The following is a 20,290-nucleotide window of genomic DNA, read 5'->3' on the forward strand; positions in this document are numbered from 1 at the left end:
AAAGTCACTAGTATATACTTGTTTAATAAATTCAGTCTAAAATTCAATTCATTTGAAATTTTACAAATCTATATACAAACATATGAGAAAGGCCATGCCGGATATACAGATGGTTGCCAACATGTACACACAATTATATTCAATGAAATTTATATCTATACATATTTATTAATTAAAAAAGTCTTATTTAACTGCAATATTATTATTAGAGTGGGAGAAATTATCGTTTTACACTTCAACAGGTCGGTCCGAATGTCGTCCAATCATCGGACTGTGCGGCTCCGAACGATCTGAAGATTCTGACGGTAGGATTGGTTCCATTCCGTCTGTTTGTTGTTTTGCAAAGTTAATAAAAACCTATATACAGCGATAAAAACCCCAATCAACGTTGGAATAAAAACTGCATGCTTACTATAGTGTAAATAACTGTTGTGGAATTAGGGAGAGGAATGTGCGCGGAAAAGGAAAAATATATACATGTATACAGGATCGCATGTGCAGTTGCACTGATGGACATTTTATAACGATATGCAAGAATTTAATTTTTCCCGGCGTATCCTTGGGCGGACAAATATAAATAGCGTTTATATGCGAGGTTGTTGTGTACTGAAAGCGATCAATTACATGCAATAATTTTGATTCTGACAACTCGTACAGGAAAGCAGCTATAGCTTAATAGTATGGCAGCAGAACTTTCATTAACTTGTAATATGTCTTCATGAACGTCTAAAAACTATTTGCTAGAAGTTATCAATCATGCAGGCAAGACTCGAGAGTTTCTAATATATTGAGAAAAAAACCAATAAAAGCAAAGACCCTGAGCATACCTGATCTAACGTTGTTTGACTGACGGAGTATTCCTCGATGCTCAGTTGTTCTCTACTTCTTTCCAACTCACCAAATACAAAAGACAGAGAAGTTCTCTCATTATGTAACTGATACTCCAGCATATTATGATGTTGATCCTTCAAGAAAGTCGGTAGAAAAGAATCAAGACGATAATTCTATAACTGTGATCCCATCGATTTAGATTTTCCACGGAACACAAATATTTTCTCAAAATATCGTTGGAGTGATTTGCAGGTACACTTACCTTTAATACACATTCCAAAAAGGTATTTTCCATGAAATTCTTTACAGGCTCCAAATCAGGCATGACTCCCGCAATTCTGAGAATAACGGTATAACCATCTCCATATCTGTGTGAATACAAATTATAAATTAAATGATAAATAATACAAAATTATAAATATTTATTAATTCAAATTATCCATGCACAATGCGATTTATTCTATCAAAAAAAATGTTGAACAATTTTTTTACGGAAATATAGAAGTATTTTTACTTGTTCTTGAGGTGTTGAGGTGTTCCCATACATTTGAATTCTCCATTGACCATGATTGCTATTCTTCCGCAAAGTGCCTCACATTCTTCCATACTGAGAAACAATTTTAAAAACTCGCTCTACACATTTATCACGCTAGTTACAGTTAATGAAAAACTTGTTCAACGATTATTTTGTTCAGATGTATTGATGCGTAACATGTTAAGTACGACCTTGCTCTGGTTGTTCTGGATGTCAAAGTTATGCCTACACTCATTATATAAATATTGTACTCACCTGTGCGACGTTAAAATAATTGTTCGTCCATCTTTTACAATGTCAGAGATAACTTTCCATAAAAACCGTCTGGCTTTTGGATCCATGCCTGTTGTCGGCTCATCCTAAATTTGAAAGATGATGCATAAATACTCAAGCCACACTATCATCATATGTCCTACATTTCGGAGTAGAATTGGTAATCGTGCCGTTGGTAATTGTTGAGTAATACTTTTCAGGGCGGTAACAATACCTATATCACCATCATTCATACATGGCAATTGAAACTTACCAGAAATATAATTGGGCATTCACCAACCAAAGAAATAGCTGTAGATAATTTGCGTTTATTTCCTCCACTGTATTTTCCAGCACACCGGTCAGCGTATTGGAGAAGATTGAGTGTGCGTAGACACCAATCAGTAACCTGAAATTGATTGGAGAACAATAAACACGTGGGTCGATCAAACATTACCTTGTAGTGCCCGAGCTAAGAGCTTGCTAAATATTTCATAAATTGTAATATCTCGCAAGTTTGTGTTCGATAAAAAATGCACATGTACAATGCCACTCGAAAATGGCGCGGAACATGGGTAGAACGATTTTCCTCATGATAAACTTTAAAGAACCTTGAAGTAGTCGCGAGGTACTTCTTCGCGAATTTGTACACACCTGGTTGACATCCTCTTCTTGAATTCCTCTTATTCGGGCATAAAGTTTCAGGTGTTCGCGGGCAGTGAGAAGATCATTGAGAGCATCAAACTGTGGACAATATCCCATACTTTGTCTCGCAGCCAAAATATCGTCGACAACACTGTGTTGATTAATGTAAGCATCGCCTTTAGTTACGCCAATATCTCCAGTTAGCATCTTGAATGTTGTAGTTTTACCAGCACCATTTACACCAAGTAATCCAAAGCACTACACATAAGAAGACATGAATATACTCGAATATACAAAGCTCCGTGTACACAGATGACGTGCATGTATGATCCGTGACCCATAACACGTGATAAGCATACAGTAGGCTCCTAAAGTGGCCTCCCATCTTTTTTAGTTTAATAGTTAGACATAATTACGTCATTTGGCTTGGAAGCCTAGAATGCACTTATGAATTGTCATCTAATGGCCTTGTGTCTTTTACCATTGACGGCGAGGCCTTTAAAACATATTCCCAACTAAGTCAAACCACGTGATCATACCTGTCCACGTGGAACACCAAGACAAAGTTCTTTCACTGCGACATTCTTTGAGCGACTAAATTTGGATTGGTAGACCTAAGAATAATAAATACGTCAATGTAACGACTTCATAATTGCTTTTAACTTAATAACATTCTCGCGTGTTTGGATCAGGCCATCCAAAATCAAGCCATCCAAACACGGTTTAAATAATTATTTATCACCTTTGTCAGGTTAACAAGACGAAGACATTCAGAATTAGCATCACCATTCTTAACACGTTGTCTTTCATTACGGACATCATCGTCACAATCTGCACCACTAGATAACTCACCAATTACTTTCCTAAATATATCAATAATGTGCTCATTGAGTATTTAAGACAACCGTCTTCCAAGTTAAATGAATAGTAAAACCTACCTTTTTTTAATGAAGAACCTGTATTCGATCAACAATGTAAATGCAAAGTAGACAAAACCCAACACAAACATAGAGAGGATATTTCTGCCAGTGATGTCCCAACTCAATGGATCTTTAAAAATATCGCTACCTATAAATAACCAAAAATATCAAGTTAAACACAAAGTTTCAAGTTACCAACAAAAATATCCAATAAATATATGTTTTTTCCATAGACCGGCCACATGCCGTTGACTTACCAAATCTTTTGTAGACGTCAGCGAATATTTGATTCTTTGCTAGATCAATAAGTCCTCGGCCCAAGCAATAATTTGGGAAAATGAGAAAGATTTGCTTGAGGTAGGAATTGATCAGCTGGAGCTCCTGTATATAAGAGAGGGATTGTCATGTATTAGCATATAGTGTATATCAATATCAATCTGAGTACCCAACTATCTCTTAAGTCACGTTCTTTTAAAAAACAACAGATTCATGTCCATTTTTCACATGGTACTTACAGCATCATCGTCAAAGAACTCCAGAACAAAAGTCGCGATGGTCGTGTTCATTCCAATAAACAGATTAATACAAATTAGGGCGATGTAAGCTGTGCTTGAGATCTCAAACACGAAGGAAGCTGGATACATCAGAGGCGTTATCGACCACCTGAAAAATTAAAATTTAGAAATCGTTATTTTTTTCTGTTCTACACAATTGATCATGCATGCAATGCCACACTCTGGATAGACGTTGGATAACGTCTTAAACTTTCGACCCTTATATAACAACTCATATAAGACCCTTACCCATATAACAACAGTAACAACAGAGTTGGTCCAAAGTTATCAGCTGAAGTGTACGACTTCTCTTGGAATGCGAGGAATATGCAGATACAACAAAATGCAGGGATGCAATAGTTACACTAAAAACAAAATAATCGTTAAAAACCAAGTCCAAAAGTGAAACACACTTGCATTTGACTGTTGAGTTAAGGCGAAGCTGAATACTCTTATTTTGTTTGTGGTGACATTATTTAAGTATTTTTATAACATGCTGCAATTGAAGCTGCAATAAATGACGTTTTTCATTAAGTGGTGCATGTTGTCATATTGAACAAAAATGAAACTCACCATATCCCAGACGAAGTTGGATACCCAGTATATAAGAGGATTCACACCACAAACCATGTGTAGATGTTTGGCTTTCGAAACACGTTCATTGATAAGAAAAACAACAAAACTTGCAGGAACAAATGCAAGTGCAAAGATCACAAAAATAGCCATTACCAGGTCAGTTCGGGTCATATTTTTCCTAAAAAAATACACAAAATATTTTGAAAAGATATAGAATTGTCCATGTATAACAACCATGCTGGTACATAGCTGACTTATTTTAATGGACCTACAATGTTGCTTCAGATAATTCTCCTTTTGTTAAGTTCATCGGATGATTATATGTCGTTATTCCTGAAAAAGGAGTAAAAACAAAATATAAAATATCGTGATGGATGTGCATGGTTGAGAAATGAGCAAAAAATCAAGGAAGTAAAGAACATATGCCAGCTGAGCAAAGACTGCGTGTCCTTTCCCTCGGGTGGTAAAAGAGAAACACCAGGGGGAGTGGGTGATAGCAATCAGATTTGGAACATACCGTATCGTCTTGGATTTGTGCCTTTTGAAGAAACTCGCTCACGTAACAAAGTATTAGTTGCGACGCTTAAGAAAGTTGGCATTGCATGATAGCCCTTATTGCTGTACCAGGCCTGGAAAATACAGTTTATTAAAATATTTAGCTACATGCACGGATACCTACACGAGAAACTTAACAGGTTGAGGCCTATGGGGAATTACAGAACAAACCTTAATTCCTTCTGTTGCAAAAAGTCGCCGGATTTTCGCATCCGTGTTACTACGAATTCTTTCAGGAACATTTATCTTGTGACCAAATGTGACACCTCCGTATCTTACAATAAAATATGACAGAAAAATACAGGTTAAACCAAGTGTGTTCATTTTGTGTTAAAACTAAAGACCTGAATGGTAAATATGATTTTCACGCTAGTGCATTACAACAAGGCATTTTTTGAGTTTCTCAATCAGTAAACTCAATTTATAGATCCTTATTCCTATATATCAGAAGCAAAATAATTGATCAAGTGTTTTCAGCTCACGGAGGTTTCGTTTCTAAACTCCCTGCTACAGTCGCAAAAATCTTATAATAGAAACCTTAGACATACCTTTTCTTGCGAAACTGTTTAGTTGTCCTGAGAATATAATCATTATAATCCCGGAGAGTGATATTAAGCACAGTGTCACCAGTATCTGACGAAGCTTTTGGGGGTGGATACTTGCAACACTTGTCTGAACATACAGCAGTTCCTGTCTTACATGAACATGATTGGAAAAATCGCGATGAGCGAGGAACAGTTGCGTAGCCTTTATTGAAACGAAGTCTTTCTTTTGAGCAATTGAGAGGAACACAATAGCTTCCTAAAACAAGGAATAGTATTACGTCTTATTGCATGGTGTCGTTACACATTTTGTTCCTAAATTTCTTCATAACTATTTTATAGCAATAAGTTTTAAATGTCGAGTGCATCATAAGAAAATAACTCGCGAAATTCCATGTGATGGTACATGATTACGTGTACGAAGCTGCAGTGCATGCATAGTTCTCAAAGTTCTTAAACTTACATCTCCTGAAGAATAGACAGAACTAAAGTATCGGGTGTTGATAAGACCGTCCTCGACTTAGCCTAATGTTTGCAGTATAAGGGACATCAAAGATCTTAAATGAAGAATACTGTACGTACCTACTCCAGGGGGGTTAACTAACGTATCTGCGAGTCGTTTTCCACTTGGAGATTGTGTTGCATCAGCAAAGAACATTGTATTAGGTTGAGGTATGGCATCAGTTGTAGTGAGTTTCAATGCAGGTAGTTGACCAACTGGAGGACGAAGCATGGCTGAAACCATTGCCAAACAGACAAATAAAGCTGGAAGAACAATTTGAGAGATAAAGCCTTTTCTGTTTCGTCTTGCATGGTTAAATCGTTTCTTGAGTAAACCAATGAATTGTTTCTTAATTAAATTTAAACCAGTTGCTTTAGGTTTAATTCTCGGAGCTCTGAAAACATCATCAATATCATTTGACACTTCTTCGTCTTCCAAAGCATCTTCTTCCCCTAAAAATGTTTCAATATATAGGTTCAATTAAATATATTTATGACAGCGAACCATCCTATTAAACATTATCCTGTTATACATTATACAAACAATTTTCTTCTCCACAAAACAATTTTTTTTTTGAATTGTGAACTTTACGTCGTTTAAGACGTACCTGCGTCTTGAGTAATATCATCTTCATCAACGGACCCAATCGCGGTGGATCTCTGTTTCCTCTGGAACATTAATTTGAAACGCTCAAACTTGCTTTTTTCATTTCTTACACTGATACGTCTTGTGGGATAAGATGACTTCACTTCCTCTGTCGATGAGAAGGCACAATGTCAGATTAATGTCAAAGCTTTTTTGCTGTTTATTTAGCGAATCCAATTATAGGGTTGAATTGATATAATGAACATAAACAACCAATGGAAAAAACACGGAGTAACCGACGATTTTAGGTGAAGCATACGGCACCATTTGCTTACCTTCTTCCTCAATACTTCCGGCACTAGCCACTTTCAGGAAAACCTGTTGAACATTTTACAGCTCAATAAATATCAAGAAATAAAATTCAAGCAAAGCCAAGTTATTCAACAAAAAGTAAGATCTAAACAATTCCAATTACCTCCTCCAATGTCGTATCAGAAACACCAAAGCTGCTAATGTTAAACCTCTCCAGATTTTGATTTAATGCGTCGAAAAGGTTCTCAAACTTGCTCCCATGGGACTCTCCAGTGGGTAAAACATACGTCATCTCAGTACCAACACTCTCAACTAACTCCGCTTGAGCAACATAAGACTTGATGAAGGCAGTTAGTGAAAGTTGTGATGGTTTATCGTAGTCTGTTGCAAGTTCACTCACTTCAGAGGCTGAATCTCCCAGACTTACACCTGTAGAAAGATTGGACATTTAAGAAATAAAGATTAGTAAAGCAAAATTTAATTTGGCAACAACCTATTATCTGAAGTTATGCTTTACAGTAAGCACATTTTAGAACAAGAAGGTATAAACAACGTTTTTGTCCCTTAGGCTGTTGTTATACCACATTTGATGCGAAAGATAACGTCGAACGTTACCTTCATCAATACTTCTGCTTGATGTTTCACTCTGATCATCATCGCTATCTCGTCTTGGTCCTGCGTCAAGAGCTCGCGTTTTCACATTACTCACAAGATCTTTCTTCACCAACGTAAGGTAATAACCGCTACCATATTGACTTTTGAGAAACAGCGAAGTTCCACAACAACATAGTTTGCCTTGAGCAATTATTGCAATACGGTCTCCTAGTACGTCAGCTTCGTCCATATGATGAGTGGACAGCAATATTGTCCGACCTGAAATAATGGAATGAGTGAATAATTTCTGAAATAATGAATAATTTCTGTAGCCGGGTATATGTTATAACACTGTCATCTGAAGTTATGCTTTGCAGTAGGTACATATTATGACAAGGAGGTACAATTCACCGATTTCAATTTGTTTGTCAGTATACACTGCTACGGTGAATAAAATTTAATAATTTCAGACAGAGGGGTGTCGGTACAGGGTTTATGGCATCGTTGATGCTTCTTGCGTTAATAGTCGGTCATTATTTTTCAAGATACAAAGATTAGAAGAAAAATTGAACGAAATTTGTCAAATTATACGCACCTTTTTTGTATTGCAAGAGCAAGTCCCATATTGCTCTGCGGGCGTACGGATCAACACCAGCCGTTGGTTCATCAAGTATCACAGTCTTTGAGCCAGCGACAAACGCCATTGACACAGACAGCTTCCGTTTCATTCCCCCAGATAAAAATCTTGACCTTTCTTTCCGTTTTGGTATTAAATGAGAATTAGCGAGGAACCTAATGAATAGAAATTAACACAGTCTTTCCCATACGAGCCTTTAATCAAGATCTCTGGTTCAACGAGTCAAATAAAGCTTTAGTCAGAATGCGATCAGGGTCGCTTGTGATTTACCCCCGACGTGGAATGTTGAATTCACTGAATACAACATATGACATCGAAGAAGGTCACGGCCGATTTGTTAGCATTCAGCAATGTAGGGCGTAATGGTAGAAATTTTTTTCTAGGATAAACTATAACGTTTATTAATAAAAGTGTTACCCCCATTATTAAAACTTACTTTTCAATCTCATCTGGAATAAGGTTATTATCCAATCCTTTTAACTTGGCGTAAAACCAGAGATGTTCTTCAACAGTGAGATCATCAAACAAGACATTGTATTGTGGGCATATACCAAGACTGTTGCGAATTTCGTCCATACTACTCCGAATGTCTCTTCCTTCGATGAAAGCCGTGCCCTCAGTAGGTGGATAAATGCCGGTCAGCAGCGACATCGTCGTGGTTTTTCCCGCTCCATTATGACCAAGGAATGATGTAATTTGTCCAGAATAAAGATTTAGGCTCAAATCATCAACTGCTACTTTTCCATTGCTGTAAACCTAATGCGTGGAAAATTAAAACATTTTGAATAAATTTGTATCAACGATCACGTATCCTTCACTATCCAACATTCCAATTTAGAAATCCAATTCCAATTTAGTCGTTTATGATTCTTTTACATTACATATTTCATGTGGAGTAAAAATACCTTCTTTAGATTTCTCATTGAAATTCCCAAAGGTAAATGTCTTGGTTCCCGCTCCATTGCGACATTAGAATCTGCGGGTGTCACTGGAGAGTCGACTGATCCCAGTTCTACGGCCTGAAAATTTATGATGTAATACATACAATATTAGGTTCGGCTAAAAGACCCACTTGCCCAAAATTCAGAAACAAAATAACATGCATGTCATACCTGATCACCAAGTACTCGGTATATCTGAGTATCATGATGCGAACCAAGAGTTCTGCTTCTTTTTCGTGATGGACACCAGTATGACCTCATGAACGGAAAATACCATGGCTTGGGTACCCCAAAATCTCCTGATTTTATTAAAAAAATAATATGCTTGTAATAATAGCAAAAACAGGTTATGCATACATATGATAACGCGACAGTATACTCAAACACTCGCTTAGTAACGGCGAGTAACTGCCTTAATATACGGTCCTTAACACGGTACATACAAACCTGGGAAAACAGCTTCAATATACCACGTGAATAAACCATAGATGAAAGCATCGACAATTAACATATTCATGGCTCCTCCAACGCTGAACTCATCGCCGTAAACTGGACTAGAGTACAGATTATTCCACTGTAAACCAATGCCTTGCTCTTCAAATCTTGCAAAATATCGACACGCGATACCAAATGCCGTCGGTGATAATAAACACTGTTAAAATAAATATAAATACGAACGTGTGAACTGGGGTAAACTTTGATGCCTAACGATGAACCTTTGAGTTCGATACAGCTAATAAAGACGGATTTAGCATGAGGACGGGAACGTCAAAGACAACGTGAAAATGTTTAGGCGCAGTTGCGCTTTATTTGCCAGTCTGCCAATTAAAGTTGAATTTCCAACACTTACACTGGCTATAAGATGCGACTTGTTGACGTTTTCTTCGAATATCGTGAGTATTACATACGGTAGATACGTTGTAAGATAAATGAGACCACCGCACGCAGCAGCTACGTTAGCACGCGAGAAGAACACGCTTATCAAGAAACAGAACATGATTGTTGATATCGTGAACACGAAAAAGAACACGAAGATGACAGAAGGATCGCTGTATTGAAGAATATCTCCGAACTTTAGAACCATGACAAGAAGTATTGTAGTTATCATCATCATAATTACACTCGTGATAAACCAAGCTAACCAATGAACGGAATTGGTTAAACCCATCACCTAAAAACAATAATTCAAAGTTGGGAAATGACAGGAGATTATGTGGATGCACGTAGCAGGATCAATGACTAAATTGCCTCTCCATCTCCCCCCGGACGACAAAATCACTCCCCCCCCGGTCCTCCTCAGCGTCTGTTTGATCGGGTGTCAAAGATTAGGAAAACGACAGTACTGTCCTTTAAGTACAGGAACCCAGATAAATGCAATAGATTCCGCTACCCACCTTCATCACCTCTTTCAGTCGTGTCTCCTTCTCATGAACAATTGTTTTAATTATCATTCCTACGCTGTAGATCCAGGCTAATGTCATGAACAGTGGCATTGAGTTTGAGATCGTGTATGAGAACCTATGATGAAAAATAACGATTTTTCTACAAGTAATTCCACGATTTCACCCGGTGAATCGCATTGCGTTTCCAATACCAGCCTCATATCTTCTCTTTTAGTGCATTATGTACAATTAACTGATTGAGACGAATCAATATGCGAATATTGCAACTCAACGAGATAATCACAAAAGAAAAGACCAACCTGTCATAAATATAGCAAGGGTAAGGCATCATTTGCAGAAACAATCCTGTTTTAACTGTTTCATTTGTCTGAGCCTCCGTAATGCCTCGATCAATCATGTCTTGCAAAAATATGAAACCAAAGAACTTATATCTCAGTCTATACATGGAGTTTTCTGGGCCTGGCCGCCAATATCTAAAAAAGCATGAATGTATACAAGATGAGCAACTAATATCATTCAAAGTTAAAACGAAAGAGAGGAACCAAACCTGTGCCGTTTCCATCGTGGATTTTGAACTGTGTCGATGTCTTGTCGTATTTTGTACTCGACATGAGGAGACAACTCTTCAGCATCGTCAGGTACGTTCTTAAATACCACAGCTGGGAATGGAAATAAAATACTTTAAATCTGAATTTTTATATAAAATGATAATCCTTCTGATTTATCGCTTTCTTCCCATGCTATCCTCCAGTCTCAGCTTCGAGAACTGACATACAAGAGGAGATAGGTGAAAGTCTCCACTAGACTGATTGAATTAAATTTGATGTTATTTATGCGCGACTGAGGTGTCCAGTGATTACCACAAGCGCAGGGGCAGGCGCTTGGTAATATCACATAATGAGCATGGCACATGATTATCCTGATCAAAGAAAGTTGATCATAACTTGGAAAAACGGAACGATTACCTGGCGAATAATTCTACTAATATACCAAACGCACAGCGAAGTATATAAAATATAACATTAAAATTTTACATACTTGCAAGGGGTGGGTATCCTTTTTCTGTCAACGCTAATCTCTCTGCCTCTCTCTCATTCTTCACAGGTTTGAAATAGTCAAAAGAAAGACAGTCTCCATTATCAGCGATGAGCCGTGCAATAGTCTGAAATCGTTCTGAAAACCCAGATGCACCTCCGTTCAGAGAAAGAAGAAGTCGCAACATGTTCTGAAAAGAGAAAACGTTAAAACAAAGCTCAGCAACACCGCGGAAACATACGCGTAGAGTAATTTTGAAGTAACTTCAGCAAAAAAATAATCAACTCAAATCCACTCATACAGAACGTAAAAAAATAACTTACAAAGTTCGGAGAGTTTAAAAAGCTTGGGGGATCGATTTGCGGTGGCTGAAAATTTCCATTCTTTGCGGCCATACGAATTTGCTCCCAGACAAAACCCATCTCAGAAAATGTAAAATTCGCCTTTAAAAGGTTAAAAAGTAACGATTAAGTTAGCAAAAGACTTCATCACGTACGACAACTAATATATTTTTCACATTTTAAAAGCCTACTCTCTGACGCGTTTATAGCTACCGACCTTTTCTATAATCCTACGTGTGTGTTGATTATCAGGAGTATATAATATCTTGGCTGATAAAAACGTCTTCATTAACTGGAGAAAGAAGCTTCGTCGTCTTGAGTCGCCGCCACTAAAGCTTGTGCCAAGATTATCGAGCAGACAAGCACGAAACTTACAGCATCTATCATCTGGGAAATATTCAAAATTTCAAATAATTCATTCCCTATGGAAATACCATGTAACACCATTTTTTCGTTGGGTGGGAAGGTGTGTTTAAATAAACATAACAAAGGGGCAGCATTGTCGACAGAGTTTTTTAAAGGGGTTTCTTGAAGGGCGGTCCATTAATATTCCCAGAAAATTCAGTCTTTTATAATTCACATAAATGGATCAAATTATGAATCATTTTGGGGTAAAATATCTGAACACGTCTTACTCTCTGGACAATAACAATAGAACTTGTCAGAAATTGAGTCATCATAACAACAACCAATTTTAGCACATGACTTCTTGTTTATTCCGCCCCAACCACAGTCGGACCTTAGCTCAGGTTTTACTGCTGAACATTTTCCATTGCCTATAAAATAATACAAAAATTAAGCTTTAGATCTTATACTATATATTAGCGCTCGGCGTGATAACCAAGTGTACATGTACGTTGATTTAGTAAATGCCTTTACCCGCTAATTTTGTAATAATACTTGGTCATTCAAACTAAGTTTTAGAATCCCCCTAATGCAAGTCTATATATAATTTGCAAAATATATCGTATCGCACCCACCTGTATAATTATGAAATTCTGACATTTTTTTATCCAGTGGTGTCATCCAAGCACAGGAATTTTTTTTAATCTTATTTTGAGCCTCTTCTTTTTCTTTTTCTTCCTCTGGCTTCATCGTAGTTGGTCCGTCGTCTTCGCCTGTCAAAGAAGGATCCATTTTCCGGCCACAAATTGCTTCGTACCATCCACCATTCTCTTGTACTTTTTGTGCCTAAAATAACGATTCATAATTTGTTGGGAAAAAAGACAAAATCGCTAACTGAGGAAATGAAATGCTTGGTTTGTTATTCAAACACCAACTTCACAATCCAAAAAACACAAAATCCTCCGCAAGTTCCTATAAGCAATCTCACATGCACTGCATGCGAGTTCAAACCTATATACCCTTCTAAGCAAACTTACCAGTTTTATTATGCCATTAGGAAGCCTCAATTGATTTCTCATTTCAAGAGGGAGCTCATTGACTTGAGATATGCTTAAATTACATATAGCCTCATGAAATGCCATCTGTTAGAACCAAGAAACACAAATTACTATAATGGTAATCTACGAAAAAAGGCGTTATAAAATACCATGCATATATCTGTAGATTGCATTAGAATTAAGTTATGATTTGCTATGCATTGCTTGTAACAGTGAAAACAGTAAAAACGAACGATTTACTTCGCTTTCAGGCGACGAAAATATAAGATATCCACCCCATGACGAAGTATTGCAAGCTCTTTGTAAACTGTTGAACAAAACTGTCTAAAGAAATATAAAGACATCGCAATAATGAGTAATAATTCTCAAAAATATAATAAGTCATTGAATGGCATAGGGCGTATAGCGCTAACCAAACATCCTGTCACTGATATACGTTAGTCACATCAAAATATCACCTGCATTTTTGAAAAAAATAGCCTGGATTCTTTCTATCATTCTAATTTTCATTCTATCACGTTATATTGCATGATTGCACGTCTTTTAGCCTGCAGAATATATTTCACTAGTTCTTACTCTGTTTTGTAAAGGTTGACCAAGAACCATAAATGGCAACAGTCTTGATAAAAACGGCGGACTTCTTCCATTGAACTGAAAAATATAATATTTAAGATGGTATGTGAAAACTTGATAATAATATTTGTTACAGCTGACTATGTTATAGAATAGGATAACGACCTGGAATATGCATTTGTACCTTCGAAAAGTTAACTCTGGCGTCCAAAACGCTGTCCGCTAAATTTGGAGAAAATGACAGGTTCTTGATGAGGAACTGTCTAACATCATCTGGGCTCTCGACAAGCGACGAAATGGTTGGATCTAAGACGAAAGATAAATGCAAAAAATATCAATGACGACGACAGTTTGGAGTTTCCATTGTCGTTGAATGGCAGGAAAATTTTATCTTTTGCAGCTCTCAAATATCGATGAAGCATTGCCTGCCAAGCTGGTCAAAAAAGAAACCTGAATCCAACTAATTCGTAACAGATCTTTGAAGTATCAAGATCTCGCGTAAGAAGGACGCGTAAAAAGAAATTCAACTCGTAGGAAAGGAGCACTATAATTTTTCCTAACTAAAATTAATGTTTTTTATTAAACGGTAATTCTTCCTGATCAGGAGCGTTTGAAATCACCAAAATCAAAATTGATTATTTTTGTGTTATCACACCAATGCAAATTATCACACCATGCAATTTACAGGGGAATTGTTTTGGGAGGAAGCAGTACGAACATATACTAACCTCGGGTTAGATCTCGACTTTCAAGAAAACTTTGAACATCTTCGAAAATATCAAATAACCTGTAAATATTTTTCACATAAGTACAAGTAAGAAAAACAAGTATGTATACAATATATTTTACCATTAAAAAAATTCTAACATTAATCCTCCGCGCGTTTTCATCTGATGAGCATTACAGACAATTCCTGAGGCTGAGATTCATGCATGTGACGTCATAAAGGTTGGGTTGGTGCATGGTAGCAAAATGTGAAGTCTCGGAACTAATGCCCCATCGCCCGGGTGAAAAGCTGACGTATAAAACTGGTGTAAGTGAGAAGATGAGAATTAGCCTCAAACGAACTTTGTTTCACCTTACAATCACCTTATTGTATAGTCCATATAATCTGTATAGAGTATACAACGTGCGTCTTTTGTTTGATCAAAAATATGACTTACCTGTAACATCTGAAAGGATTTAAAAACAACCTTATTCCCATGCACTGTCAATTATTCATGATGATTTTGTCATTTTGATTGGTTATAAAACCAGCTGCAATTTTTCAGAGATCTACCAGAGATTACGTAGCTCACAGTAAATTTGCTCTAAAATTATCTCGTGTATTCGGCGTGTACACCATGCAGGTAAACAACAAACTTACATTTTATTATCTGGCAAATCCACACTATTATTGCCATTGTAGCTCGTACCATAATCGATGAAGTCACAAAAAAAGCCACGAATGAAAGGAAACAACCCAGCCGACGGCAGAGCTTGTGGTCTGTAAATGTCTACAAGAAACCGGATATTTCATAGTTGTATTTGTATTTTGTTATAGGTACTGCGAAACTACTGGGTCGAGGTGGTCTTTTTGAAAGAATCTTTTAAATATCAGCATAACATAACGGAGAATGTTGTATAATATATATATATATATATATATATATATAAACTATACATTAAGAAAGTTATTAGATACAGCGAGAACTGCAATAAGTTGCATGGGAATAGAAAATTTTGAACATAAAAAATATCTGAAAAAAGTCAGTGCAAAAATATCTGAAAATGTGCATGTTCACAAGCATTTAAATTTACAGTAAATATGTAAAGGCACAAAACTGTATTCAGTACATATATGATATACAGTCCACGACTACGTACCAGAATCACGGAATGCAGCAGGGCGTCTTTTTCTTACTAGCACCAAGATTAGAAAAAGCATCAATGGCCACACAATTTCGACTGCATTTCTCAACTAAAAGAATTCGTTGAAGATGATTCAGAAAAGATTTACAGAGTTACATCCGTACATATCTGCATGTAGATATTTCAACGATTAATCAGTTTATGCTGATCATGCCTTCTTGGCCTTGGGTCTGGCAACATGCAATTACATGCAAGTTCTTTTTCATGTTGATAAAAACATGTTATACACTTCTATAGTTATACTAAATCATCCCCTAAAGCCTGTATGGCAAAGCTATAGGCTTTGCATTGACATTTCATTGTTTTCTTCACGTTATTTTGGCAGTTATTGCCTGCATATCGCCCAGCATTCATGACATAGGTTAAATTTAAAACGTAGCAATAGCAAATTGCGTCAATACTAGAAAATTATACACTAAAAGTAAAAATATAAAATGTGGATTTGAGGACCTTTCGAGTTTCCTTTCGTTTATACACCAAGAAATGAAATGCCTAAATTTATCCGGCACAATTTTACCCTGCTTCTATACAAGACTCCGGCAGGATTTAGCCGAATTCTTAGCCCGTATACTTATAGCATATGTATATTTCGTTATCAAAATGGAAACGCTAACACAAGAATAATGGAATTATTTAATATTCCTTTGACTGACTGACACAATATTATATTGTTTGTCGGGAAAGACGGAATATGATCTCTATACTATATAGTAAAATTTCAGTTTCAGTTTTTTGAAGTAAACTTAGGCATTTGACCTCCTCTGTGATTTGGCACTCTCTTCCGCAACTCCTGCAAGGCTTTAGCCTAGGCAGATATAGAAGTAGCGGGGCTAAGGAATCATTGATATTTGCGTAGTTTGTGCGATAGATTTTAAATAATCGTTTACCAAAACTAGTCCTTGATAAGCAAAAGGTTTATAATTAATGCACTCATTTAATATATGGACACACTCATGCTGTAGACCTATAGCCAGAATAGCCTTTAGGAACCAGAATAACTACAAACATCTGTGTCAGGAGAAGGCATTAGTTGATTCAAATTGTTATGCTAATTTTTGGTCAAAGAAATTATATATTTATTAAAAAAGTCCACACTGTGTGCTGGGAATATGGGCACCTGGTACGATTGAAAAAGCTAATATAATGAAAATAAGAATATATTAATAATAAAGACATATCGCTTTCACTATTTTCACTTCTCAACAGAAAAAACCCCACCATTTTTTAGTTAAACCCCACCATCTAGTTTTTGTAGATTTTGCAGACAAACATTTTCATAAGATACTGCTACACAATAGAGTGACTAAGTGGATGTGTCAAATGTACATTGCCATGCAAATAAAAGGTTATTGGCCATCTGCTTTTTATTATATAGGTACATTATACACTTTATGTATGCTCCAGAGGGAAATAGTGAGTTTTGTTTTCCCAAGAGTCCAGGGAAACATTGAAACTCAACGGAAAACAACACTCACTATTTCTCAAGGTAGTGTACATGAAGTGTTTTGTTATTTTATATAGGAAGAAAATTAACACACATGTTACACAACAATTTCATTTAAAAAAAATCCACTTTATTTTGTTATGACAAGAAGCGGGCAACAATTTTTCACTTGTTTCCCTGGCGGGAAATAGTCAATGTATGGATCATGTTACTGCAAAGTTTTAACCATGTGATATACAAGTGTTGTGAAATAATTATATATTGCTATAACACGTACATCTGGAGAATGCTTGCGCCTCTGTATTTGACTCTCAGAATTATTAAAGATGTTGTAAATTAAGTCTGTTGCACAAATTTGCACTTATTCAGTTATTCTCCTGTTAACAAACTAAGCAGTTGCTCCTCAATGTTTCAAATTAAAAATAACCAAAACCAGACAATGCTACATGTCAATTCAATTATGATGCCTAGAATGTTGTGTTAAGATATGTCCACGATGGGCTTTGCATCGTTTTTAAACAAGAGTCACAGTGGTCCACCCTTCAAGATATATTTTTCAACATCGCAATATATACTAGTGCGGCACTCTAAAATAACTTTCAAGCAATTACAATAGGTTATACGCAGTAGGAATTATAATAGTTTACAATAGTTCAATAAGCATAAAAAATATTATATAGCCAAGCTATAAGCAAGAACCTAAATAAAAGGTTTAAAATAATTGCAGCATCATATGAGGGAGAGCTTGGAAAGTATACAAAGCACCTAAGTATGAGGTTGCATTTATTGTAGGATTATGCATTTTAATATGCACCTGGGTATAAGACTGCATTTCTAGAGTACAACAGCTTAATATATTAATAATTGAAATAAAATTAGGGCTTTAAGGGAGGATTTTCTTTTTTGAAAATAAATTTTGAAAAACAGTATGGCTGCAGGTGGCAGGATAAATGTTTATGTTGACTATAAAATATGGTTTGATTTGCCCATAATGTAAGAAGCATCAGCAGATTTGTAACCTTTTCTGCCTGTTGCTCACTAATACATGATTTATTTCCACATTTTATCTATGGCTGTAAAAGTTAGAACAAAACCTAACAAAATATACAGCTAGTCAATTACCATAATTGCGTGCGTACTGCATTGAATTGTCAGCCTTCCTCTTTATTACATAGACAAATTAACTAACGCAGATGCTTGTGTTTTAAACAAAGAAACTTCTTCCCATACAATATATGAAAAACGCACATATCATGTCAGAGTCTCTAGATCTGAGAGATGTCTTGCTGGGGACCATCGTGAGAACTCAAAATCAGTGCTCGAAAAAATATTCTTTTATACAAAAATAAGAAATGCCACACAACGTCGACGAACTAAACTAATGAAAAACCTCTACATGCAATTTATAATATATCCCAACAGAACGTTAATCCCCCTTGGTATTAACACATGAAAACGTAAGTTTAAAAATGTAAATACAGCATTAAACAATATTAAATATATGAAACTTTTTAAAAAGTGTCGCTCACCCACTGACGCCGTCGAATTGAGAAGTTTTTCCAAAGCAACAGTTGGATTTGTTGTAAAAATTTCAAAGCCATAATAAAAGCTGTGTTGATGTAAATGTATCCGTTGTTATTTTCCGGAACATATACACAAGTTCATGTCCAAATCTCACCAGTATGAAAATCGGAAAGCAATTCGAGACGTCGGTCAATCGCAAGTTGAATGTTGATAATAAGCTTTTATTGTTTTTATATCGCTGAAATTCAACCTAGAAAGAATATAATAGTCATTAAGTCCTTTGATATGCCATACTTTAATGTTTTCAATCTTTCACACGGCAAGTTTACGCAAAAGTGCAACGCAAAATGTTCTTATGTAACGTTATAGGAGAACTTTATTTCTGTCGACGTTCTGTTGTGAAATTATGCAAATGTGATGGCTAATAAATGCGAATAAAGTCCATGTTTACGTTATTTTTCCTTGTTCACACCCCCTGTTAATATATTGAATTGGTATAATTTACGGGGGCTTATAAATATTATTTACGTGCGATTTACCGGAAGCACCTGTATTCTCCGCATTCGAAGCACCACCAATGGCAATCGCAGAAAACCGGATGTATATGTCTGCCCTCTTCCTCTGTCTCACTGCCCAACCCGCTCTCACCCCAAAGCGTGGGCCGCGAGGAGCGTGGGTAAAAGAGCCTGGCTTGCGAGGTTGCTCTCACCCGGTGTCACGCGAATTTGAGGTAAGATCGCCCACCGCCCAACGCCCACACGATTGGAAGTCTACGGGCACAGTTTAATGATATACAGTTATGGAACTCGCGGCGGAACCCTTTGATGTTGCTGTCCCCCTGCCCACGCCATTCCACGCGCCACGCAAATTGCTCTGGCAAGTGTATTTTGACTCTAAAGTAAGGAGAAAAGGTGTTCGAAAGACGAAAAATGTTAATATTTTAAAGCTGGCTCTATCGACCTCCATTTTTGCGCCTAAATTTTAAAAACAAACGGTAAATGGTTGTGTTTTTGTAAAAAATATATGCGTTAGGTTAAAGAGGTAAGAAATACAAGCACGAATGATTTTCTTTATAAATATCAAGTTGATTGCCAACATCATCGCCGATTATAAATTAGGCAGTTATTTTTCCATCCAGAAAACATCTGAGCTGATCTTAAAACAAGCATGATTGATGTGTTATTTCTAAAATTCAAACACACGAAAAAATTTCTTTGAAAATAATTTATTTTGCCATAAAACTAGCAAAAACTACATGTTTTTTATTCGAATCTTGAACTTGAATTCAAAGGATTTACAATAAACAAATGCAAATTTTACCTATATATATATACAATACTTTTACATGAGTATAAATCCAACTTCACACACTGACACAAATGGTAAATGTGCTAACAGATATTAATTTCAGTTCATACATGATTGTAATATTCATGAAGGACATGCAGATCAATTTCCAATCTAATCTATGCAATGCTGTGTGGCTTCTATGAGAAGATTGAAAGCTATTTTCCAAATTTTGGATGTGAATATAATACACATAGGAGACATAATAGGGTTCACAAATATCAGTAAACTACGTATGCGTTGTAAAACTTTTTAATAGCCACGTAACTTGCTATCTTGTTGAACAGTAGATATGTCGTCCGCTCAAAAGTTAACTGACTTTGAGAAG

General features: G+C 36.3%; 1 protein-coding gene across 2 annotated transcripts; it reads right to left on the reverse strand.

The window, feature by feature from the left end:
• Positions 1-4: 4 nt before the first annotated feature.
• On the reverse strand, positions 5-19,364 carry LOC114536343 (ATP-binding cassette sub-family A member 1-like). Of its 2 annotated transcripts, none has more exons than XM_028557710.1 (46): positions 19,164-19,364; positions 18,621-18,865; positions 15,603-15,696; positions 15,103-15,232; positions 14,465-14,523; positions 13,921-14,042; positions 13,740-13,814; positions 13,404-13,487; positions 13,143-13,247; positions 12,741-12,951; positions 12,396-12,536; positions 11,978-12,147; positions 11,743-11,862; positions 11,423-11,609; positions 10,932-11,043; positions 10,684-10,857; positions 10,376-10,499; positions 9,832-10,152; positions 9,429-9,633; positions 9,153-9,280; positions 8,946-9,059; positions 8,477-8,796; positions 7,999-8,195; positions 7,425-7,682; positions 6,973-7,238; positions 6,833-6,875; positions 6,520-6,666; positions 5,993-6,364; positions 5,417-5,669; positions 5,040-5,142; positions 4,831-4,942; positions 4,586-4,646; positions 4,311-4,491; positions 3,987-4,102; positions 3,699-3,846; positions 3,441-3,564; positions 3,202-3,331; positions 3,006-3,126; positions 2,803-2,877; positions 2,273-2,521; positions 1,893-2,027; positions 1,622-1,725; positions 1,346-1,438; positions 1,094-1,199; positions 828-965; positions 5-357 (listed from the first exon to the last, which is right to left on the reverse strand). In XM_028557710.1, exons 2-46 carry the CDS (start codon positions 18,690-18,692, stop codon positions 229-231), a joined length of 6,729 nt encoding a protein of 2,242 aa, XP_028413511.1. In that variant the 5' UTR covers positions 18,693-18,865; positions 19,164-19,364; the 3' UTR covers positions 5-228. The 2 variants fall into 2 exon arrangements, with proteins under 2 accessions (XP_028413511.1, XP_028413510.1); XM_028557709.1 differs by having other exon boundaries at positions 19,155-19,364.
• Between the last annotated feature and the right edge of the window lie 926 nt (positions 19,365-20,290).

The sequence above is a fragment of the Dendronephthya gigantea genome, unplaced genomic scaffold (assembly GCF_004324835.1).
Source record: "Dendronephthya gigantea isolate DGI-Jeju-01 unplaced genomic scaffold, DenGig_1.0 000133F, whole genome shotgun sequence".
Lineage (NCBI taxonomy): Eukaryota > Metazoa > Cnidaria > Anthozoa > Malacalcyonacea > Nephtheidae > Dendronephthya > Dendronephthya gigantea.

Coding starts and splice junctions, on each gene's coding strand:
- LOC114536343 (XM_028557710.1), bottom strand. CDS start 18,692: ATGGCTTTGAAATTTTTACAACAAATCCAACTGTTGCTTTGGAAAAAC. Junction 11,863..11,977: donor CACGTAGGATTATAGAAAAG/GTCGGTAGCTAT, acceptor AACCTTTTAAAG/GCGAATTTTACATTTTCTGA. Junction 1,200..1,345: donor CCTCAACACCTCAAGAACAA/GTAAAAATACTT, acceptor GTATTCACACAG/ATATGGAGATGGTTATACCG.